The sequence below is a fragment of the Rhineura floridana genome, chromosome 7, assembly GCF_030035675.1.
Source record: "Rhineura floridana isolate rRhiFlo1 chromosome 7, rRhiFlo1.hap2, whole genome shotgun sequence".
In the NCBI taxonomy this organism is placed as follows: Eukaryota; Metazoa; Chordata; class Lepidosauria; order Squamata; family Rhineuridae; genus Rhineura; species Rhineura floridana.
In genome coordinates, this window is record NC_084486.1 from 112402231 (window position 1) to 112427163 (window position 24933).

The 24933-nt window shown below is 38.4% G+C and overlaps 2 protein-coding genes across 5 annotated transcripts in view; one reads left to right on the plus strand and one right to left on the minus strand.

The window, feature by feature from the left end:
• The window catches only part of ATP1B3 (ATPase Na+/K+ transporting subunit beta 3), a 47886-nt gene extending 29154 nt beyond the window's left edge, over positions 1-18732 (plus strand). The window contains exons 4-7 of the mRNA XM_061636914.1: positions 2605-2789; positions 4143-4193; positions 16717-16803; positions 17646-18732. Of these exons, the coding sequence (XP_061492898.1) occupies positions 2605-2789; positions 4143-4193; positions 16717-16803; positions 17646-17816 (494 nt within the window). The 3' untranslated portion in view covers positions 17817-18732. The remainder of the gene's footprint in view (positions 1-2604; positions 2790-4142; positions 4194-16716; positions 16804-17645) is intronic.
• TFDP2 (transcription factor Dp-2) overlaps positions 1-24933 on the minus strand; it is a 152638-nt gene that overhangs the window by 29141 nt on the left and 98564 nt on the right. Inside the window, exon 12 of one of the 4 annotated variants that reach the window (XM_061636910.1) lies at positions 7193-8052. The exons of 1 other annotated variant lie outside the window; for it this stretch is intronic. In XM_061636910.1, coding sequence (XP_061492894.1) covers positions 8031-8052 — 22 coding nt within the window. In that variant the 3' untranslated portion in view covers positions 7193-8030. Of the gene's footprint in view, positions 1-7192; positions 8053-18508; positions 18911-22141; positions 22892-24933 lie in introns of those variants that run through there. 2 more of the 4 variants (XM_061636904.1, XM_061636903.1) reach the window with 2 other exon arrangements.

The window sequence follows — 24933 nt, forward strand, 5'->3', positions numbered from 1 at the left end:
CAATGTCAGGCTGAGAGGCATGGATGAATGGAAACTGCTGTGTTGATCAAGGAGGAGGTGCCTAGGACATCAACTCTAGAAATCTGATTGTTTAGAGCTTAGGCAAAAGGATGATGATCAGTGGTTGTGATCTGATTCCAGTGTTTGGGCACACTCATATTTATTGTTTTACATGTTGCAGGTGACAGAAGGTGAGAGTAGACAGAGAAGCCAGAGGGCAAATAAAGGTGACAGAAGGTGAAAGAGTGAGGACTTGACAGAGGATAAGAAACAGAGAGAGGTGAACAAAAGTAGCAGAGATGGTGACAGGATGAAGGTGAGAGAAGAAATGAATAGGCTACAGAAGACAAATGAGAGGAAGTGAAAAAGTAAGAGAAGGTGACTGAGGAAAGAGAGAAGGCAAACTATAATGGAAGGGAAGAGGAATGAAAGAGGATATTGCAGCAAACATGGATGCTTTATTTAAAAAGAAAAATGCAAACATAAATGTGCCGTTGACATACCCTCTTATTCAACATGAAGCACAACCTTTGCCGCAAAGAGAAACTCCAGAAAGTAAAAAGAAGAAACTACTAGTATTATTTATTTATTTAATTTATTAGTCGCCCATCTGGCTGGCTGTCCAGCCACTCTGGGCGATGTACAAAATAAAAACATACAAATACATTCAAACATTAAAAATCTCAACAATAATAATAAAACCTAACCCACCCCAAAAGCTTGCCTGAAGAACCAGGTCTTCAAGCCTTGGCGGAAGCTCATCATAGAGGGGGCATGGCGGAGATCATTTGGGAGGAAATTCCACAAAGTGGGGGCCACAATTGAAAAAGCCCTGTTTGCAAGTGTGTTACATGTTGAGAAACTAGCAAATGTGTGTTATGTTTTGAGATGCTAGCAAATAAAACCATCAAATCTGTCAAGGCACTTAGAAACACAACACTCAAGCTATAAAAACAAACCAGTTATTTTAAAGAATGTGTAACCAGTTTGGGAAGAGCATGAAAACTGTTTAATTCTACAACTCCATTGGAAAGTACACTAAAAGCCTCCTTCCTGGTATTGTATTGTGAAGTCTTCTTCCCATTGTAGTACAATTGGAGACTTTTATTGCCACCTGCCATTATATGTGTACTGAAATACTTGGTAAAGCAGTGGCTTAAAAGTTGCAATCTATACCTTTGTCAGGCACTACAGCTGAAGAATTGATTCCCTGTCTGATTTAAGACTATAGGTAGTTCACTATATTAAACTTGCAGGTGTTTTTCAATATAATTAGAGAAATTGGTAGATGCTTAAGCATGCTATTCTTGCATTTGTGATGTATGGTTTATTTCCTGAACTGACTGAGAGATGGAACTAAAGTTCACAGTGCCCTATCTCCCAATTAGAAGATGAAATTCCTGTGTTGAAGTAAATGCTGAAACTTTAGTTGGAATATTTATCAAACAATTTTATAGATACATTTTTAACAGTTGTACAGTTTCTGGACAAATACCTAAACATTTGTTTGAAAAGAAATGTAATGCAATATGTAGAACAGTTGGTTGAGCAGTTCAGTGCCTTTCCCCCCAAAGATTTGTATGAGGATGTGTAGTTGGTAGAATTGCCATTCACTGTGGTCATAGTGAGATTAATGTTAGACGTGAGTTGAAGAGAAAAGACCTTGAACTCACCTTTACTGCAAGATTAAAACTGCAATTTCAACAACATACTTTACTAACTGAAATCCAAAAGTTCAGTAAAGAATATCCCTACTGGCAAGTGACTACAATCTATCAGCCATTTTGATATGACCTATCTTTGTGAGCAAGACCTATCTTTAGGCCAGCAATGATGGCCTCAAAACAAAAATAAGAAACAGACTAATGGTTGGAATAGCTAATGTTACCCCACAATGAAATGCAGGCTTGAAGAGAAATGCCCAACCATCTTCCTCAAATTTATGAACTTGCCTTTTAAATGGTCAGAAATTTAATCTGTTCGTGTAGTGACAATAAAACATATGTTGCACAGTGCTTGGAAGTTAATAAGTTTAAATTTGTAAATTCAGCAGTAGACATCACAGTTTTGGAGTAAGTTAATAAAGCAGCAGCATCTGTTGCCATTTAGTGCCAGTTAGCTTGTTGAGCTAGGCTTTTTTTTTTTTTTTTTTAAGCAAAGATGGCCTTGAGACGGCTAACAGGTAAGCCTCCCCTACTTGGTTCAAGCCCCAGATGCATGGACTTTTGAATTTTTTTATTTCTGTGTTGCAAGTTAGGTTTCCAGGTGGTTTCCTGCTCTTAACAAGTTGAAGACCACTGTGCTATGATGCAGAAATGTTAACTGAAAACACATTGTCCCAGTTTCCTCCATTATACTTTTCCAGTAGTCTTGAAGAGCATCTGTTTTTTACTAGTTCCTTCTATTCTTCCGTTGACTTTTGGGAATATTTATTGAATGTATGGGGTTGTATTGAAGAATATTGAATATGTGTTACTGTTTTAATTTATTTCAAAGTTTGAAAATTATTCTCCAAAGCCTTTAAGGCTACTAATCTGATAAATTATTCTATCGTTTTTGTATTTATTGAGTGAGTATATAATGTGTTTGAATTGTTTTTCCTAGCATATGACGAATCAAAACAATCTGGGAATATTCAGTGTGTTCCAGGACAACACTTTGAACAGAATCCTGATTTTATAAAAGCATGCCAATTTAATCGCGCTATCTTGGGACCATGCTCTGGACTAGAGGATAAAAATTTTGGTTATGATAAAGGAACACCATGTGTTGTTATAAAAATGAATAGAGTAAGTATAATGACTCTTTATAGCTTCCTAAAACTTCCATTATTTCCCTACTGGTAACGTTGTTTCAAAAGGAGTAACAGGTTGTAGTGATTAGTCAGTAGTGACTGATTTGCAATATGGAACTGCCACATGAGCAAGCTTTTTTATTGATTCCATGTTGAAGTGCTCTGGATGCAGGGAGCAGCACACGTGAAGCTGCTCTCCGTATTGAAATTGGTGAAAAAGCTATTGCATACTGGTGTGTACTCCAGGACAATGACTCATGTCATTGCAGCCTTTCTTTCAGGCTATGTTAAAGCTTGATGACATAAAGGAGTTGTATTTTGCCTTGTTTTCCACCTTAGTATTCTTGGGAACTTAGGAAATCATGTAACTTTTGTGCTTTAAAACTTGTAAATATTAGCTGTATATTTCTGGGCTAAATGCTAGTACTGCTACTGTTAATAGCAAGGGCCCATATCTGCATCATACAGAAATTATCTGCCAGTTGACCAAAACTGTTCTTCACAAAACCATGGAAAACAATTTTGACTTGGCTTTCTAGAAAGAAAGATGAGGCCTATGATTTGACTTTTTGAAAACTCTTGCTTATTTTGTAGTTAAGATATTACATTGTTTGGCAGCTGACTGCATGTTATGTGACATATTGCTTGCATATGTCATCTGGATTCAGCTATTAATGTTTCATGCCTAATTGGAAGTAATGAACTGCTGCTTCTCAAAATGTCATGTGGAAGTAGACTCCTCTGACGGTAGTTTAAAATGGGACACTGCTGAAATACTTGATCCTGAAGACTGTTTATTAATCATCTTTCTTCCTTATGGAAATAACTCTTTTTTTCTATGGGAATATTGCTTAGGTAACACAACTATTGGGTAAGGTGCAATATCTTAAAAAACTGTTATGACTTGAGTTGGTTACCCTAATCAGATTGAAGCAGAATCCACTTTTTACCTCTTGCCAAATCTTTTTGGCAGTGATGCTAGAAAAGGGAAAGGAGCATTGCATGTGTGTTCAACATGCCACAGCTGCTGATTTTCAGGAGGCGTGTTGAGAGACAACTTGGGGATTTGTACATTTGGTGTTTCCTAAAAATAAGCCGCTTTTAGCATAGCGGAATTTGCAAAGCTGCCTTTTATTACCCTCCAAAACTCTGACTGTACAAGCTTTTAAGCTGGGAGCAATTACTTTTGTGTAAATTAAACTGAATCATAAAAATACATAACCATTTGATAAGAGAATTTCTTGCGGTTTCGCTAGAATAGTTCACTGTATCACTTAAGCTATAAATGTGAAAATTGATTTCATTAATTGACAAAAATGACTATAAGAGATTATTTTCTATATTTCAGATAATTGGATTAAAGCCAGATGGAATGCCATATTTAGAATGTAATGCTAAGGTTAGTATTTTAAAAATAGAATGTGCATAGTTGTGTTCTTAAGAGGAAGGGGGAAAGCAAGTTAACTATGAAGTAATAAATGTGAATAGCATTAGTTGTTTCTTCATCTTTAAAAAAATGGCTGTTTTTTTTTTAATCTTTGGATCAGTCAGTTGATCTTCATTTAGAATAGGTATGATTTCTTCATATTTACTTTGTGTTTTTTCCATTTCATAATCAGCTTTTTGTTTTTCTCTGCATGCTGCCAATGCACCTTACACAATATATTTTTGATGGGTAAGAAACTGAGCACTAAAATACTTAGTTATAACATCTTAGTGTTTGAATTGTTCACCCGTAAACACATTACATTTTCTTCAAAATCTGTTTGTTCAGTATAAATGTTGTATGCCTTTTAAATGATTACCTGTTTGTAGATTCTCTTAAGTGTGCATATATTTATTTATTTATATACGAGATAGGGAGCTAAATACAGGTGTTCCAATTCAGACTTGATTTGAATGAATTTGGTTTGCAGAAGTGTGTGCCTTCCTCTCATCCCCTTGTAACAAATCCTTCCTCCCGTGGACCCCAAATGGTTTCATCATGGAGTGATTGTTGCCAAACTAAGTTAAAATTAAACCAGGGAGGCTTTAAACCTGGTCTGAAAATCCATCTATCCCTCCCTCCCAGTAGGAACCCAGCCCAGATTATAGCCAAGTTCTCAAAGTGAGATTAGATGTGAGTCTGTTTCATTTTAACTTGAATTGTGAGGGACACACAACATCAAAATTGGGTATGGGGAAGGGAAGGATGTGTGAGATAAATGTTCTAATCCCTAAAACAGGGCTCAGTTAAGTCGATTTAGGATTGACTGCTGTGTATTTTTTGTAAATATTTTAAAAACAAGCAAAAAAGGGGAGGCAAATATAAATATTACATATGGTTTCCAAATGATAAATATAGTACTCTTCATATATGCTACGAGAATATTATATATGCATCTTTGTATGCCCTTATATGCATTTTTTGTTAATGCGTTGACAGCAGACCAATTTGCTCCTGCTTTGCTCTTTCCTACTAAAAGCAGGAGCAACAATCTATATCCCATGGTTTAGGATTACATCTTGACTGGGAATCATAGTTGTTTCACTTGAACCATAACTGGTAAGCCAAGAACAAATCTTGGCTTCACATTGTGGTTTGTTTTGTGTCATCATCCAGGGTCCCTATGCTAGGAGAGTGTAGTGAAGCACCTGCACATTCATGGTAAACCATTAACAATAGTTTGCTATGATGTGTGAACGTTGCTGATATCTTCATAGTACTCCATTCATTCAATGTTTCCTGCTCCACAAACTATAAAAAGTTTTTCCCATAAATGTCATGGTTCAGAAAAATTCCTATGTGCAAATTTTGTGGACTTGCGTATCAGTATGAAGTACCAGACTTCCTGGAGTTTTTAAATAATCATTTCAAAGTCTTCCTTCATTGCATTTATACTTTCTGTACATTGCTATCAAAAATGTTACTTGCTAATACAGTAGGGCCCCACTCATACAGCGGGTTACCTTCCGGACCCCCGCCGTAAAGCGGAACCCATTGACTAACATTGACCAAAATGGTGCCTGACGGCAAAAAAATGCAGTAAAAGCGGAACAAGCACTGTAAGAGCAGGGCCTTTCTGCAATTGACAACTGCTGCATTAGCAGAACGCTGTAAAGCTGGGCCCTACTGTATAGTAATATGTGGCTGCACTGGACTATAATGCACTTTTGCATCATTCTCATGCAAATTCTTGTTGTTTCCTTATTCCATATGAAATAATGATTAGATTGAATTTTTGCTATGGTATTTATCACTGTGGCTGAAAAAGAAGAAACTTTGGCAGTACATCTTTTAGACATTGTTATTTACATCTTATCAATGGATTTATCAGAGACTGTTTACATTTTAAGAGAATTGGACCCTAAGGTACTTTTTTCTTCTTCAACATTATACATGCTGCTGCTTTTTCCTCTGGAGCCTAAGTCCTGGTGGTGCCACCACTCACAATATGCTCAGAGACACGTTACCAATTTCTTCCAAGGTACACAGGAGATGGATTGGACTGTGAAAGACCAACCCAAACTGTGTTTGCATTTGTACAAGTTTGTAGGGCAATACAATATCTCAGAGAGGAGGTCAGTCTTAAGGGCTGTTGAGCTTTTCCAACAGGAAAAATATGTTCCTTTTATAAATCATCTTAATTGGTCTGGTCTCTTGGTTTCATGATTATGCAGGACCTTACTTTAAAGGAAGCACCATTTTAATGTATCTGCACTTTGAATAATTGCCAAATGGTAAATTGTTAATGATTACTTATGAGCCTTTGGTATTTAAGAGTATATGTGAGAAGGGAGGGGAGCATTGGTATAATTTTTTTTTTACAATAATTTTTATTCAAATTTTCATAAAACATACAAAACAAAATCATAAAACATTCAAAGACAAAAAACAAAACAAAACAAAAATGATTAAACAAAAAAATAAAATGTTGACTTCCCATTTGTCGCAGATCAAATCAGTTGTAGGTCTACAATATATAACAATCCTGTCTCTTAAATTATATTATAAAATCACTTTCCTCCAGTAGTTATCTTAATTAATCATCAAATCTCATAAACATTACTTTATTCTTTCCACAAAAAGTCAAAGAGAGGTTTCAATTCTTTAAGAAATATATCTATCAATTTTTCTCCAAATAAACATGTCGATTAATCCATCTCGTTAATAATAATAATAATCTTATTGTCATAACCATAGTCCAAATAAACATATCGATTAATCCATCTCATCAAAATCTGTTAGGTCCAATAATTTCAATAGCCATTATTCCATTATCCCTATTAATTCCATCTTCCATCTTCAATAGTCCTGTTAAGTCCAGTAATTTCAGTGTCCAATCTTCCATTATCAGTATTCCATAATAATCTTGCTGTCATAGCCATAGTCATATAATAAGAGTCTGATGGGAATTTCCTCTATCCCAAATATTTTCTTGCCATCAATTCTGAATAAGTTGCTGAAATATTGTTGTAAAGTCATATCTGTGTTCTTCTTTTTTACAAAATGCACTGGCTCATCTCTTGAGAGTTTTTCCATTGTCACATGGCTGCAGTTAATTCCATAGATTTTCTCTATATCAAGCTCCATCACGTCATTCCAGTCCAGAAGATTATCCAAGCCATTGATAACTTTATCTCTAATATCTTCATTAATTTCTTCAGATATAACGTTAAATTCCAAACAGTAGATTTTATTTCTAATATCCATAAACTCCAGATCTTTTTCCAATTCCACATTTGTTCCAATCTCCAGGGCTTGTATCTTCCCTTTATTTTTTCTTTTCTCATCTCTGATCTCATTCTCCTCTCTCACAGGATCCCCTATTTCTTTAAGCTCCTGCGTCATTTTGCTCAGTTCAATTTTCAGCTCCTTACTGCCCTGTCGCAGGGTTTGTTTCGTTATCTCAATCTCATCCATTATTTTCTGAAACATAATTACTTCCAGATTCTCAGCCACTTTCTTGATTGCCATTTTTAAAACCACGAAAACAAAACAAAACAAAAATAAAGAACCACTTATTTCAGCAACAATTGGGTTAATATTCCAGGCTTGATGACATCACAGTATAAACAGAGCAGCCTGCCTTATCTCTCTATGTTCAAGAACACAAAACAAATTTAGTTCCCAGCATCAAAACAGTTAGTGGCGTCGTGAAGAAGCAGATTCGTCAAAATAAAATAGACCAAAAAGAGAATAGTCCCAGACAATATAATGTTCCTCGGAATAGAAATCCCTCTTCTGTTTATATCTTTAGAATGCACTTCCAGGACAGCTTTTTGCAATAGAAACAGAGATAAGCTGTTAATTTCGTGAATAACAGAGAAGAGTTATAGCTCACCCAGAAGTTCTTTAAAGCTGATTCATTTGACAAATCTCTTTTTGCTGCAACAATTTAAACCAAGTAAAAAAAATAATAGAAAGAAGGGTGCTTGCCTGTTAGTCCGTTTTCTCTTTGAAGAAAAGATAAACGTATCGCATTAATCAGATAGAGCTTGTTCGGAAGTCCGTCCGGCATTGCTGGCTGGACCTTTTCTCATAAATTAATGAAATCCAGTCCTCCCAACAAAAACAGGCTTTTGAGGTTGATCTCTACGTTTCTCCCTGCCCAGGAGAAATTTCATCAGTCAAAAAAAAATGTTCTGACTGATTTATATCTGAATAAGCTTCTTTTGAGGCGGGAGCCCGTCTCAAAAGCAGGCACAAGCGAAGTCACCCTTCCCGGAAGTCCGGGAGCATTGGTATAATGAGGAATTTTAGGAAAAGCGACTTATAACTGCTAAGTATTTGAAGTGCTGCTTCTACATTCTTACCAGTTCTTAAAACTATCTTGGTAAGACAGACTAGTACTCCGACCAGTATTTTCTTCATATTACAGATAGGCCAGAATGAGGCTAGGAATGCCTACAGTTAAACTAAACCAGAGCCTTCCTAGCTCATGATTTTTTTTTTTTGCAGATTTTTTTTAGCTTTCTCATTTAGATGTAATGTAGTTAGGATAACCTAGCTCTAAATGAGAGGTCTTTACACCATTTCACCCCTATCTAGCAATATGTTACTGGTGGAAATACTGGTGCATGCATGGAGCATGGCATGTTTTCCTTCATTTTGGTGTAGTGACAAATGTGTGGGCAGATTCCTCTGTATGTGATTTGGGGCCCTTCATTGAAATTAATAGGATTGTGTGTTTGTATGTGCATACAAATCTTTCGGGCAACATGCTGCAAGGCAACGTATTAATTTGGAAGCCTTTCTTAAAATTACAGAAAAAGGATTCCAGGGAAAGCGGGTGTGGATTGTAGCCTTAATGTCTTCAAATGTGTAAGGTGCTTGCATGATTATTAAGATGTAATGTGAGAACGGGATATTTCCAACATGGGATGATCTTGTCGAGATGCGAATACACCTGTAATTGTCCTTACCTGGATTAACCTCTTCGTACATATTACTGGATTAATTTTATTAGCTACCTGTTTTTGCTCATTGCTGGCCTATGATGATCTGTAGTTCTGAGTAAAAGATGTGAGTTTCACCTTATGTGACCCCATAGCATTAGTTTTATCTCCTTGTGCCTCTTGTCAGTCCAGGAGGAATTTTGGCTTAATATTAAGATCACACTAGAAAGCAGCTGTTGTAACTAAACTGTGAACAATATTGTGAAATGTGTTTCCAAACATTTTGTACTATATGCTGCATGCTGACTACTTGGAACCCTTGTAGTTTTATTCCTGTGGTGAGATATAAAATGTTGCTTGAAATGCAGAATTATTAACCTTCCACAACCGAAGCTCCTTAGAAAATGTTATTAGAAAATTTAAAGTATTTAGCACAATAAATTAAAAGAGAACATCAACTCCTTTGCTAAGAGAAGATATTTTATGAAATCATATTTTTTCAGCTCTTATTGTGGGGGACAGAATATATTGGCTTTGACACTACATTGTAATCTCATTAGTTGCAAGACTCGTTCAGGCACTATTGTGGGCATTTGTTTCATTTTATAGGAGGATTCTGTTTTGCTTAAATTGAGAATTTGTGGATCTCTGCAGGGGTGATTTCTGCGGAGCTTAAGATATATCTTTAGGATTGTAGAAATTATTGTACCTGAGATCAGTGATCTCTTGGCACAAAACAAGAGCACTTTTCTGAGAATGAAAAACCTTCAAGAGCAATGATTCTGCCAGCCCTTGGTTACACTACTGTAAGATATGTGTAAGGTCTTAGGCTGCAATCCAGTACACAGTTACCTGGGAGTAAGTCCCTTTGAACCCAATGGAGCTTACTTCTGAATAGACATGGATTGAATTGCAGCCTTACTCTTTGACATGCACCAATATTTAATTGCGTTTGTAATTAAGTTCACTTGTAGCTTAAGCCTCCACTTTTGTTTTCAATATGTCTTATGAAAAACTATAGCCTGTCTTTGAAACAGGCTGGTGACTGATAGCTTAAGCTTGATGAATTTCTAGCTTTACTTCTCGTTACAGAATGAATATGATTTTATGGCATTGTATACTGTTCATTTGGGTGCCTTATATATACTTGAACTGAATTTATTCAGTTATCTTCATAACCTAACAGATATAACTGCATACATGTATTTTACCTAGTTAATGAAGGTTAACCATAATAGTTTTTTCTAGAGAACAGTGGAGGATCTTACAAATTTGCCTTCACACAAAAAAGCATGCCAGTGTAATCTGCAACAAAATGTTGCAGTGTGGAGTGTTCCAGTCAGTCATGCCCTCCTCCAGAACAGTTCTTCACCTCTACACGTGGTTTTCAGTCAGGTGTATGTAACCTCAGGGCATACTCAGTCTTCATTGGGCTGCCTCCCCCCCCCCACAATTAGGGCATTTTCTAAAGGATTTTGCACTTCTACAAACATTGGAGTTTCCCTAACCCTGCTGATCTCTCTCTTTTGTGGGAGGATGGTGCTATTTTGGATATGTGGGGAACCACAATTCCCTCTGAACTTCAGCAGCTGAAGGAATTATGGGATTTCCCTTGATTTCCACACTATGTAAGCAGTAAATATGTTATACAGTCTTGCATGTGGCGCATGCTTGCCTATTTAGCTTCCATGCATCTACACTTTTCCTTGTTTTTCAGCCCCAGTAAAATGCCTGAAAAAGAAGGAAATTCATGAAATTCCACTAACCACGTGTGGGATTCAACTTTGCTGAGACTGTTATTATCACTTGTGCTGCACTTTAAGATGCTGAAATCACTTCACTTTTTATATTATCAGTGCTATAAAGTAGACTCCCCAGGCTAGCTTGCTTTATTATTACCTTCATAGTTGTTCCACCAGCTCAAGAAGAATACTAGCCATACTGTGTAGTCAGTCCATTATTATCTGTATATTATCCCAAAGGGACGGGGCCTAAATATGTCTCAGTGACATTACAACTCTGGAATGCAGCTCCCTATTGATAACCCTGAATGAACATCAAATGAAACGAAGGCAGGAATAATGGAAATCACAAAATGAACCATATAATAAAAAAAATTAAGTGTGTAGAAACACTCCACATTTTTACATAGAAGGAATAAAGAGAGATCCTTAAGTACAGCAATACCTCAGTTAAATCCTTCAGGAAAGAAGCACCTTTTAACAAATTCTTTTTTGGGTGTGTGCGTGTACACTCTGACAGAGTCAGAATATGGCTCCTTGTCTACTGGACTGGGGCTGCTGCACGCAGCTCTCTCATGCGTGGCTAGAATGGCGTTCCTTGCCAGGTGGCACAGGAGCCTCCGCAGTGAACAGTGCTTTGGGTGCCCTGGAAGCACTTGTTTACTGCAGATGCATCTGCTCAAGTGTAGGGGAAGATGGCAGAGACAGAAAGAGAGAAGAGACGAAGCCCAGGGTGGTGGTTGGGGCTGCCCCATGCTTGCTTGCTCACTCGCTCAAGTGTAAAGGGGAGAACTGTGCTCAAAGCTTTAGATTGCTATAGCAAGATTCTCCATGACAAAAGAAAAAAGACAAGGCAGGCATCCCCAGATGCATTTTGGAAGAAGCCTTCAAGGGGTCTGTATGCAAGGCTTTCCTGACCTGGTTGTTTTGTTTCAGACATGCGTATTGCTAGTTTTGAATAAAATGTTTGCTAAAATATGTTGAACTACTCTTCTTTTTTATGGCGTAGGAACCTATCGCTATTCTTTCCATGTTATTCCTAGCTCTGGTACCAAAGTTTCTGTTAAAGTAGTAATGTCCAGGAACGCATCTACTTTGTTAACTGAGGTACTACTGTACACACAAACATATTCTCCTCTTTCTCAGAGGCAGCAGCACCCCTTCCTCTGTCGCATTCACATGCACAATGCATGCGGCAGCTCCTCTCTCATCCACAAACTGGGATGCTTTCTTCCTCCCCCACATTCCAGTGTTGCAGCCTGAATCCAGTCTGGCTACAGCTGCTTTACTCTGCCAAACAGAAGTGCCAAGTTACCTGCCTTTACTTCACTTCCCATTGGTTATAATGGGGGCTTTGAAGACTCCTAACTTCAGAAACATCCAAGGAGTTTGCAGTAAATGAGTGATTAAAATACTTTAATTTTTTATGTTATCTAAACCACCAGAAGGAAAAATGGAAGGTGTTTTGAGTGGTCAGAAACAAGGAGCCCTTGTATCTCAAAGCAAAATTTTATAGCTGCTTTTAATCCAGTCAGGAATGGCTGAGTTTCTCTGAAACTCTTCCAGGCTGTACCCTTCTCCTAGTAGTTTCTCCATGCCAAATTTCATACTGATAGGACTAAGTGTCTTAATTTTATGATAAATAGGATGCCTTGGCTTCAACTGTGGAGCTGTTGCTGTTTGCTGTAATTTTAGAATTACAGCTGAACATAGATTAATGGGTGGCCATTAAGTGGAATTTTTTGCACTTGGAAACTTATAACTGAATACACTTGGTACTAATTTACAAAGGTTTTGAAATCATGTTGCCATAATACTTAATTGCATGCACAGTAACTTGCACATTATAGAATAGAAAAGAGGGCTTGGGCTAATATGTGCAGTGGAAATAGATCTAGAAATTGGTATTTAAGGGATTGAAAGCTGCATTTCATCACTTTTCCAGTCAAGTTTTCAGCTGAGTGAATGATTCCCAAGCAATCATGGAGACATCTTTCACCCTTGCCCAGAAAAAGGAGAGGCACTCATCTTAGGGTTCTTAAAGTTTAAATGTGGTTTAATCTAAACCTTAGATTATATGAGGGATTGATATAGTTTTTATAGCAATGCCCGCAGGGACCTTTAGATTAGGATGTTAGTTGAAGAACCTCCTCTGCTGCAACTTGTTTAATTATGAATTGGGCTGCTTATCTGTTCAATTCCCTATTCCTGGATCCCCCATACCCTTTGCTTCTTCTGATCCAGAGATTACGAATCTAGGAATGTGCCTTATACTGAGTCAGGCCACTGGTCCATTAGCTCAGTATTGTCTATATTGTCTGGCAGCAGCTCTTCAGGTTTTTATGCAGTGGTCTCTCCAAGCCCTACTTGGCGATGTCAGGGATTGAACCCAGGACCTTCTGCATGCAAACTAGATGCTCTGCCACTTAGCTACGATTCTCGTGCACTGTAGGGCATTGTGTATGTGAGGACCTCCCTTTTTTATGGTGTAGGAACCATTTATGGTGAAAAATGCTATGATGTAAGCCTATCCAACTGTATTGGATTTTCAATGGGCTTAACCCTCTGACAGGTGAGTTCAAATGCGCGCTTGACAGCACTGAAGGAAAAAACCCTTTTGTCCATCTTCCAAGCTCCATGTTGCTAAACCATGACGAAGTGTCAGACCCCTTCTTTAATTTAGTGGAGGAATTATGTTTTTAATATAAAAGTGTATTTTACCCCTATTGGAATGACTGAGAAAATAATCCACATAAGATGCTAGTTGTCAAAGTGATAGCACTGAAGGGAAAAAACCCTTTTGTCCATATTCCAGGCTCTATGTTGCTAAACCATGACGAAGTGTCCACATAAGATGCTAGTGGTCAAAGTGACCCTACAATTTTTGGTTACTGCTTACATCTACACATGCTTAGCCGAGAACCTGTTCTCTCCATTTAATGTGAGAGAGGAACACACAAGGTGAAAAAATCTTTTCTTAGTAGACAATCACTCATTTTCCTTTAACATCACAAAGAACTTAAAGGGTCAGAAGTGTTGCACACTTTTGTGTGCATAACCCCTTTACAGCAAACATGAATTGTTTGAACACTTTTTCCTGTTTAAAGCCTTTTTTGTGAACTAGCTAAACTTTTTTTTAAAAAAATACAGCTTTCATTTTTGCAATCTGGATTTCAATAATATGGTTTTTGCAGGTGTCTGCATCTGTTTGCAAGCAACTAGAACTCTCACATAAGAAGGTGGCCAGACTTAATGCAGTTCTCAGAAAACTTTATTATTAATTATTTGATTTATATCCTACCCTTCCCCTCAGCAGGAGCACAGGGCGGCAACCCCTTTAGATGAACAGTTTCTGTGTTCATAGAAAAATATTTGCAAAAAAAGAAAAATATGTTTTCTTTAATAATGTTTTTAACCCTTTTAAAAAAAAAGTTTTTAAAGCTTTTTTAAAAATGTATTTAATGTTGTTTTGTTTTAATGTATTTTAAGGTCTTGTTATGATGTTTGTTTTTAGCATTTCTGTTTGCTGCCCTGGGCTCCTGCTGGGAGGAAGGGCAGGATATAAATCAAACAATAAATAAATAAATAAAATGTGTTTGAGTGTTGCCTTCAACACTTTTGGGGCACAATGTTACTGGCCTCCTTCAAAAGAACAAGTCCTGAGATTTGATTATCTGCCTGCACACCAAGCTACTAATGTGAGAGACAAACTTGCCTGTGTGTGTGACCGATGGGATATGCTTGTCAGAACTCTCCTGTAATGCTTCATGTTCATGAGAATGCCAGAACAGATAAACAATTAAGGTGTTCAAATGAAGATGTCCAGTGAGGCAGTATAAGCCATCCAGATCTACCAAGTATGGTGTAAAAGTCTGCCTGTTTCAGATCATCATAGACTTACGTTGCAGGCATATGTGAAGGTAAAGAAGAAGGTTCCTCAGCAGCTTGAAATCTAGGCTACCCACACCACATTTACAAAGTCCTGGAAGTGACAAAAGAACTGATAATTTCCTTACCTGGCCAGGGGGCTAGCTAAGAAAAACCTGACTCTGCACATTGGAAAAACCAACCAGAATTTCCTCCCAGCTTTTCTTGTCCACAAATCAGAAGTTCAACAGAGACTTTACAATTTGACACTTGCGAATTTCATACTAAAGAAAGGAAGGACAGTGGTCCTTCTGCCCGAGAATTCCAAGCCTGATATCTGATCTGGCAGTGCTGCTACTTAGTAACAGGTCAGTCTGTAATAAGATGATGCTTGTCTATGATTTGATCCTGCTGCAACCAACTGGCTTCACATTTTAAAGTTCAAGAAAGGGAAAAGGGGAGTGCAACCTTGCTTTTTGTTCTCTAGCTCTCTGTGGCTTGTGATACTGTGGACTGGTATCTTTCTGGACTGGCTTTGTGGGATGGGTTTTGGGGCAGTCTATTATAGTAGTTCCAGTCTGATCTACGGGGCCAACTCCAGAGAGTAGCATTGAGAGAGTGTTTTTCATCCCCTTGCAGTTTATGCTCCGAGTGCCATAGGACACTAGTGATTCTATCCCTAATAATGGTGTTTAACATCTATATAAAGCTGTTGAGTAGTCATTAGGACGTAAAAGGCACTCAGGGCTATTTCTCCATAACACCTGAATCAGGATAGGTTGTGCAGGCCCTAATCCAATGTCGGGATGCGGTAGTGGGCTGGGTGAGGGAATCCTGGCAAGACAAGAGACTTCTGTCAGTAAATGATTCTCATGTCTGAGAAATCAGCTAATTGTCTCTCCTGAATTGGGGTTGCACTCCCTCTGAAGGAGTAGTCTGAGGGTGCTCCTGGATCCAGCTTTGTCACTAGAGACCCGAGTGGCCTTGGTGGCTTAGGAGTGCTTTTTACCAGCATGGGCTAATGCAACAGCTGTGCCCATTCCTTGACAAGGACACTGTCTGCTTTAAAAACCTATATTGTCTGGAAGCTGAACAATTCACAGCGGTGTGAACATTCAAAAAAATGTCTCTTCCCACTAGATCTAAATCTAGAGTTGCTCCAAGTGTGAATTGAGTGTGTAGGCAAATAGTCACCTTGCTGGGGTGTCAAGAGAGGCAGTCTCTGAACTGGTATGGCTTGCCACGATGACACCTAAGAAAAGGGGAAGGAAGGTGTTGTCTCTGGCTGTTGCAGTGACACAAAATCACAGCAATTATGTGCTTCATGTAAACATTTTGTCTGTCCTACTCATACAGTTGTGAAATGTGATTGTGCAAAGTCTGCTCAGGAAGCATGTGATGTGGTTGCAAGGTCTATGAGATTGCGCCGTTACACTTATGCAACTGTTTTACTTATGTTCTATGTACATTAATGACACATTTTTATTTAAAAAAACGGTTCATTATGTAAGCTTTTGTACCTTACATGGTGGGGTATTGTTGACTTTGATTATCTTTATGCAGCCGTATTATTTTACTGGACTAGGGAAGGTTTCAGGGGAGTTGTGGCTTTTTTTACTTTGTCATGCTGAATAACTCCCACCAGCTATTTTATTTGTGTTGCTTTCTTAGGTACATGTAACCTGAAACTGGATTGGTATAGGGAGTTTTTTTTACTGACAAAGGCTAAGTAAGATTATCTCTGTGTGATTAGCTTTAGGCCTATTATATTTTCTGGATATTCATTCTAATATTTTGAACAAGGTATGAAATAAAAGATTTAACTATATTTTCTCTTTCATTTTGAATGTCTGCCTAAGGTTAGTAGTATTGTCAAATTAAATGCCTGCCCATAAACTATTTTAAAACAACTTTAAATATATATTCCATCTATAGGAAGGAGGCAAGGCTATGATAACTACTTTTCCTTCTGGGGGAACAATGGATTTAATGTATTTCCCATACTATGGAAAACAATTACATGTGAGTACACTTAATTGTATATGTAGTAAACTGAATAACACTTTTTAAAAAATGACTATGTTCACTAACAATTGTTGTTCAGCTAGACAGCCCCTCAACTGAATATTGCTGTACTTTTCCCCACGTGTCACTTCAGTTTTTGTTAATCTATTACCGATAGGATTTCTGTGCCTTTCTTTAAATGTATTAAGGTAAATTGGGCATAGATTCAGACTTAACAATGCCCAGCTGAAGAGCCACAGTTAATCTCTTTAGCCTTCAGTACCTGTTGTTCAGATGTTATATCTCTGCAATGGGACCTTCTGATACCAGGTGTGCTCAGGGATTGCCTCAACTAAGGGGGCATGTTGCAGCACAGTATGAACCTGTGGCTCTTCATGTTGTTGGACTTTAGCTGTCATCATCTTTGATTGTTGGCCATGCTGGCTCGAGCTGATGGGAGCTAGAGTCCAGTAATATCTGCAGAAGACCACATTGGCTACACTGGTATGTGCTTTACCACTTAATTTATCTTATGTCATTATCTGGTGAGTTAATGTAAGAGTTAATGGCCAAAGGCTGCAATTTTATGCATACTTGGGAGTAAGGTGTACTAAATACAGGAGGGCTTGCTTCTGAGTAAACAAGAATAGATTGGGCTGTAAGTTCCACCTGTCCATTACAAATGCTGTTCTGTCTTACTGCTTTTTAGTCCAAGCAAATGTTGGACATAAGTAAGACATGTTTGAGATGTCGTGTAAGTCTCCTGAATGGATTTTGGGCAATTACAGAGTGCCTTCAGCAGTGTTAACAAACTTGCCTATATTTTTTAAAAAATAATCTCTCTCTCTCTCTCTCTCTAGCAAAACTACTTACAGCCACTAGTGGCTGTTCAACTAGCATTTAACACAAACGGTACCAAAGAAGATGTAACAGTTGAATGCAAGATCATGGGATGCAAAAATTTAAAAAATGCAGATGACCGTGACAAGTTCCTGGGACGCATTTCCTTCAAATTTCAGATATCTGAATAGAAGTCATCAGTATCTTCACAAAGTAAACCTTGTGCTCTCTTTTTTTGTATCAGCGGGACCTGCCATTCTAGGAGATGAGACCACCTTTGAGAAGCTTGGAGTGGAACATGGCATTCAGGGTAGCATAATAATGTGCTTCCAAATCATGTTTTAAATCTCTCACAAAGTAACTGCATGTCATGCTTTTGCCTGCTCTGTTGGACCAGTGTACAGACATAGTTTGTCATTTTAGGGACTTGTAAATAGCTTCCGAACATGTAATCATGGTGGTCTTTGTCCTGTTCCAAAATGTGGGCTTTATACTTAAGTGAGCGTCTCAAATGTGCTGTGCTATGTAAATATTGTATTGGTTTAACACTGGTTTAACTGTCATATCAATACCAACACAGTTTTAGAGAGAAGAAAATTACCCAACCCAAGATAGTGAATTGTGTTTTGTGCAGAGATGCCTTAAAGTCCTGTATTGGGGGAAGGTAGTTGGGAAATTTAAGTGGATTTGAAATGTTAGTATTGATTTTTGACCTTATTTAAATACTGAGCTAGTCTGTTGTGCTTGTCATCGTGCAAGTATTGTGTGTGTGTGTGTAAGGTTTGGTCTAGATTTGATATTTTAGTTGAGAAACTGATTGTCATCGTATTAAATGCTTGCTGTTATGTGGAGCACAGATAAAACCAATACAATGTCACTTTTTAAAAAAATTAGTTGAACTGTTGGTATGAACATTTCGTTATGATGTTTATGGTTTAGAAACCTGATAACAATTGTACTACAAAGCTGCTTGGAAGAAAAGACCTCACTATGTGGGAGTAGATTTACACTTTCCAATAAAGAAATCCATGGATGGAGAAATGTCTGTTTAAAATTTTAAAGCTCAATAAGGACTGTCTTGATTAAAACATTCCTTTGTTTAATTTCCATAGTTTCAGATGAGTTTTCTTCTATGTAATTAGCATATGAAATTGAGTTTTACTGCCCAGTAGGCACAAACACACACCAACACCCTTTATGTACCACAATGTGGTTCTGAAGGTTGAGAAGTCCTCTCTTCACTCTCTGGTATCTTATTGAGAGATTGCTTTTCAACCCCGACTCTCTTTAAAAAAAAAAAAAAAAGTGGTTCATGTTAATGTGTATTAAAACGTTAACCAATTGAATGATTACAATAAGAATAAATCTACAGACCAGGAAATAAATAAAAAGTCCTTCTAAGAAGAAAGATCTTTAGTTGTTTCAAAGTACACCTGTATAAGCCAGGCCTTCTTGGGAAGGTCCATTGCAGAAGTCCGAGCCCTAGCCTTTGCAGATCCTGAGCCAAGAGGCAGTACAGCCTGGTTTCCCCCACAGATTGTATAAAGTGTGAAGGCTCTTACACAATTGTGTACCCGAGCCCAGAAGAGTCAAGAGTAGCAGTTTTTTTGTGATCCTGGAAATTCACCCGCCAAAAGGTGGGCAGCTGCATTCTGCTGTAGTAGTGGGAACTGCATTTATTAATAGGATAGACGTAGGTAGAGGTAAGCCACTCTTAATTCAACAGTTGCCTCGGGTAAATGTTGAGTAGTCTTGATGTAAAATTTGCTTCCTCCTAGTGCCGAAAGAAAGACGGACCTTTTCCCCTAGCCTGGGCATGAGAGTGGTCTGCTTAGGTTACCACAAGCTCCCATGATATTGTAATGGGAAATTATTAGAAGCATCTTGGATGAAGTTCTCTTGTGGATGGGTGTAATGAAGCATGGCATTACCACACCACAAAACATGCAGAAACACTCTGATGTTAGCCATGAAGTTCCCATTGTAGATAATATAGCAAAAGCCCTTTATGCTCTAGAATCTTGCTCCTGAAAGATGCCATTTGTGCCTTGTTTTCAGCCTTACTGTTTTATCAGTGCTATTCTGTTATCTACCCACACTGATTGCAGGGAGATGTGTAGAGAGGACCAGAATCTCCCTAGCTCCATTACACTGCTTAATGGGTGTTTTAATGGGTAGGGTTGCCAGGTACAGGGCCTGAGACTGATCCTGTATCTTTAGGAGAAGAGAAAGTCAGCCAAGTGCCAGTGTTCTTGCAACATTGTAATGGGGAAAACCACAAGGTAGAATTGTCCCTTCCCCCTGCCCAACTGTGAAAGATACAGAAGACATCTTGGTTGGCAGGTCCAGCCTGGTCAGTTTTACCTATCCTAATCATGATTGCATAGGAGTATATCCGATTCAACTCAATAATCATACAAATGATCAGACCTGCCTTTTTCCTCCTTCCCCTTTCCTCTCCCTTTCTCCTTCCTTCTTCCGCATTCCCTGCCCACTCCAGCCCTTCGTCCCTCCCCCCTCGTCAGTTTTACCTATCCTAAGCATGATTGCACAGGAGTAAATCCCACTGAACTCAATAAACATGCAAACGACCACATCTGTCCTTCTCCCCTCCCCCTCCTGCCTGCTCCCATCCCAGTCCTCCCCTCTGCATTTCTACTCCTCCCCCTCCTCCCTTCCCCATCCCCTGTGGTCAGTTTCACCTATCCTAAGCATGATTGCCTGGTGTGCATGTGTAAATCCCACTTAACTCAATAAGCATGCAAATGATCAATCCATTCTCAGCAAACTTTCACAGGATCCCATTTCTTACCTCCCGGATTAAAAAGCAGGGAAATTCACTAATAGGCAAAAAACCTTGCGGTTTAAGAATGTACCTATAGCCCACAGATATTTCTACCAAACTTTAAAAAGCAGGGAAATTGGGCAGCTATAGTGAATGCACCAGGGGAGCAGGAGACCTGACCTCCTCTCTGAGATATTGGACTGCCCTACAAAGTTGTCATGGGTTGGTCTTTCACAGTCCAATCCACTTGCTGTGTAGCTTGGAAGAATTTGGTAACATGTGCTTCTGAGCATATGGTGAGTGGTGGCAACACCTGTAATCTGTCCAAATAATAGAAAGAAGATATGTCCTGTGCTGATCTTGTTTTAGCTGGGAGGAAGCAACATTATTAAGACAGTTGATATAGTTCAGATGGTCACTTTAAATATGTCTGATTTACTTTGCAATTTTAGTGAAGTTTTCTATGTTTGTTTCTATGAATATGTGAAGTACAGCAACACTTTGCAAAATTATACTAAAAAATCTCCAAACATAATTGTGGAATAATGGCAATGACTTCTGCAGAATAGTCTCCAGTGCACCCCAGAAGTGTCTCAGTTTGCACAAGATAAAACAGTGGGAGGTGAAATATATTCTAGCAAAATTCTAGGTGTGCTCTATGTTTTTAATTGATCGTGAACACCTTGCCTTAAATAAAGTGGTTTAAACTTAGCAGGCTGAAAACATGCATCCTCTTTTTTCCAACAACTAGAGTCATTGCTAAAGTAGCAGCATATTGTAATCAGTCTGATTTTACATTAAACTGCAGTTTCCGGTCCAACTGTTAATGCACCCAAAATAGAAATAGACCATAACCTCCAGTTTGAAACAAAAAAGGCTATCTTCACCATCATGTGACATTGACCAATAAAAAGGCTTTGAAATTAATAACAATAAATTTGACACAGATTTCTAGGATGAATAATGAGGGAAATAAAATTTTCTAGTTAGATTCTCTGTAGAAATAGCAGTAACACAGGAAAGAAGCAAAGTAAGAAGAACACCAACAAACATACAAAAATATAGTTCTCCATCTTTGGAGATGGCAGGTGTTGCCACCACTCACCATATGCTCAGAGGCACGTTACCAAATTCTTCCAAGCTACACAGGAAGTGGATTGGACTGTGAAAGACCAACCCAAATTGTGTTTGCATTTTGACAACTTTGTAGGGCAGTCCAATATCTCAGAGAGGAGGTCAGGTCTCCTGCTCCCCTGGTGCATTCACTATAGCTGCCCAATTTCCCTGCTTTTTAAAGTTTGGTAGAAATATCTGTGGGCTATAGGTACATTCTTAAACCGCAAGGTTTTTTGCCTATTAGTGAATTCCTCATTGCTCTTCAAGCTGTATGTATACTATACATGGGTTTCCCCAAAGAATGTTGCGGTCTGTAGTTTACCCCTGCCAAGCTGCAATTCCCAGCACCCTTAACAAACTACAGTTCCTACTACTATTTCAGGAAAGTAAGGTGCTTGAAATGTATGGTGTATGTACAACTTAATTTACATGGATTGTCAGAGTGTTAACACTTCCAATAGCTCAAAAAAGGAGCAGAGGGCAAGGAGGAATCTGCTGCATTCCAATAACAGCACTTTCTAACTTGCAGTTGTTCATGACAACAAACACTGACTCTTCATCATAGTCTTCTCAAACTGAAATAGTATGTTTGGTGGTGTTTATTTCTGCGTAAAAATGCTTAAGTTCAGCCTTAAAACATTAAACATGAGATTACCAGACTTTTCATGAGCTTTTTTCAAACAGCTTTTTCATGCAGCTTTTTTAGCCATACATGCATCTTCCAAAGAAGTATTCCTATTTTGAATTGTTAGCTCTTTTCCTAAGTTTTGATCTGCTAATCTGAGTTAGAAGCCCCCATCAAAGGGAGCGAACTAGTCAGATTTTTTACTCATTTTATTACTCCCTTGCCCTTATGGCTAGCAATCTGAAATGTTAAACTGAAGCTGTTTGTCATGTGACTTTCCCAAAAGAGGGAAAAACCTGATTATGACTCTTTGTAGCATTTTAAAGATGAACATATTTTGCAAACTGCTTTGGGGTTTCACTACAATCATGCAGTGTATAAAATAAGATTTATTATGGCATAAGCTTTTGAGCTCAGCATCAGTTTTATTTAAAGTACTTCTATCCTGCTATTTGTTGTAAAAGGCAATTCCAGTTGAGATGTCTCTGATAGACAAATTGGAAGCAGAGGGGCTAAATGACCACAAAATGTAAGAAGCTCGGTCTGACAATTCTATGTAAAGCTTATTTACATCCATTCCAATCTAGGTTCAGGCCCAGCCATGGGACTGAGTCAGCCTTGTTTTCCTTGATGGATGAGTTTTACAGAGAGTGGTGCAGGGGGAGTGTGACCTTGATCCTGCTTCTCGATCTCTTGGAGGCTTTTGATACCATTGACCAAGATATCCTCCTGGACTGGCTCTGTGGAATAGGAATTGGGGACACAGTGTTACTGTGGTTCCAGTCCTACCTACAGGACCAAGTCCAGACAGCAGTGTTGGGTGAGTGTCTTTTAGCTCCCTGGCAGTTGTGCTACAGGGTGCCATAGGGTACCATCTTATTCCCAATGCTGTATCTACATGAAGCTACCTGGAGCAGTCACTAATTTTTAGGGCAAGGTGTTACCAGTATGCTGATGTCACTCCGTTCTCTTTCTCCATAACTTCTGAATCAGGAGAGCTGTGTAGGCCCTGTGCCTCACACAGTAGTGGGTTGGATGAAGGAAAATAAGCTGAGTTTGAATTCTGGCAAGATGGAGGCATTATGGGTGAGTAGTTCCCATGTCCAATAAATTGGTAAATTGCCTGCCCTGGAGAGGTTGCACTCCCCCTTAAGGTGCAGGTGTACTGGCTTGGGGGGTGCTTCAGGATCCAAGTCTGTCACTGAAGGCCCAGGTAGTCTCAGAGGGTCAACATGCCTTTTATCAGATGCACTTAGTAAGGCAACTATGATCCTTCCTGGACTGGGAGAGCCTGACCACAGTAGTTCAAGCACTGCTGACTTCAAAACTGGATTACTGCAATGCACTCTATGTAGGGCTTCCCTTGCACTTGACTAGGAAACTGCAGTTAATGCAGAATGCTGCAGTCAGATTGCTGTCAGAAGTGTGACCCTGTCAGCATATCCCTGCTCAGGGTACTGCACCTACTCTTTGGAACTCCTTGTCTATTGAATAAGGCAGGCGCTTTCACTGTATCCTTTTTGGCATCTACTTAACCATTTTTTGTTTAGGCAAGTCTATCTACACACATAAATGTTAATTTATTTAATCTTTTTAGCCTGCTGCCTTTTTAATTCTTTTGAATTTTTGTTTTAAAACAAAATTGTATTTTAAAACAAAATTAGTAATTGTTATCAATAAATTTAATTTAATAAATTTAGCCACTTTAAGAGGTTATTCTTACAATCAGGCAGTATATAAATTTTGTTAAATACAGGATGACCACAAGTGAGAATTCAAAACAGCATTAATACCGGTGATAACATAATCACCCTAGCTTTCCTATGTTAATCAACTCTATAGATGGAGAGGAAACCATTGGTCTTCAGCCCCTAAATTAATAGAACCAAATTAATTATAAGTTCTAGTCCAGCAATTTCACAATAGAAATTCCCATGGCTGAAAACTTGTGCTGCAAAAAATCTGTTAGAATGTTTGGCGAAAACAAGTAAATCTTGAAGTACCTACCCCTCTTGAAGTTGTTTCTATGGAAGAGACCAAAAAGGAAATCAAGGTCTAATCCTGCATTCCTAACCCTTATTTTTAGTCTGGAATCCTTGCCTACTCAGAGTGATTAGCATAGGTAAGATAACTGCTTAAGTGTTCTAAACAGTGACTTGCTCAGCTTTCTATAGGTCTGCCCCTTTTGAGTTTGAGGTAATCATTACAAACAATAGAACTTCAAAGTCTGCCTAAACCTTGTCCTTATTGGGGTGGTTTGCCAGAATTGAGTGATGCTCTTTTCATGAGTGGATTTGTGTATTTCTAATAGGGTAATATCTGCCCTTGAATAGTTAGATATAGATTGAAAATGTAAGGCATCTGCTGTTAGCACAACCTCCTTGGAAAATAACCTTGCTAATTGTTCCCAGGGTGGTTTATAATAATTTCTATTAATTACAAGGTTTAAGAGGGGTTATATCTGCATCTTTCTTTGAAACACTGATTGAAGCTGCAGCTGCTTATTACAACTGAACTTGTAGAACTCTGTGCATAGGAAAAGAATCAAGTCCAGGTTAAAAGTTATGTAATGGACCATTGCATGAAATAGCTGCAGGCCTCTTCTGTGCAAGCTGCAGAAGTATTTTGACAAATGCAATCACAGCAGAAAACCTCTCCAGCTATCATCACAGTTTTAGAGGCCCATGTGCCTACCTCCACCTATTTATCATTGGCTTTGCATTTGTTCTATTTATAAGGCGAATTACAAGCAGCTACTTTGAACTGCTTTATACAATATCAA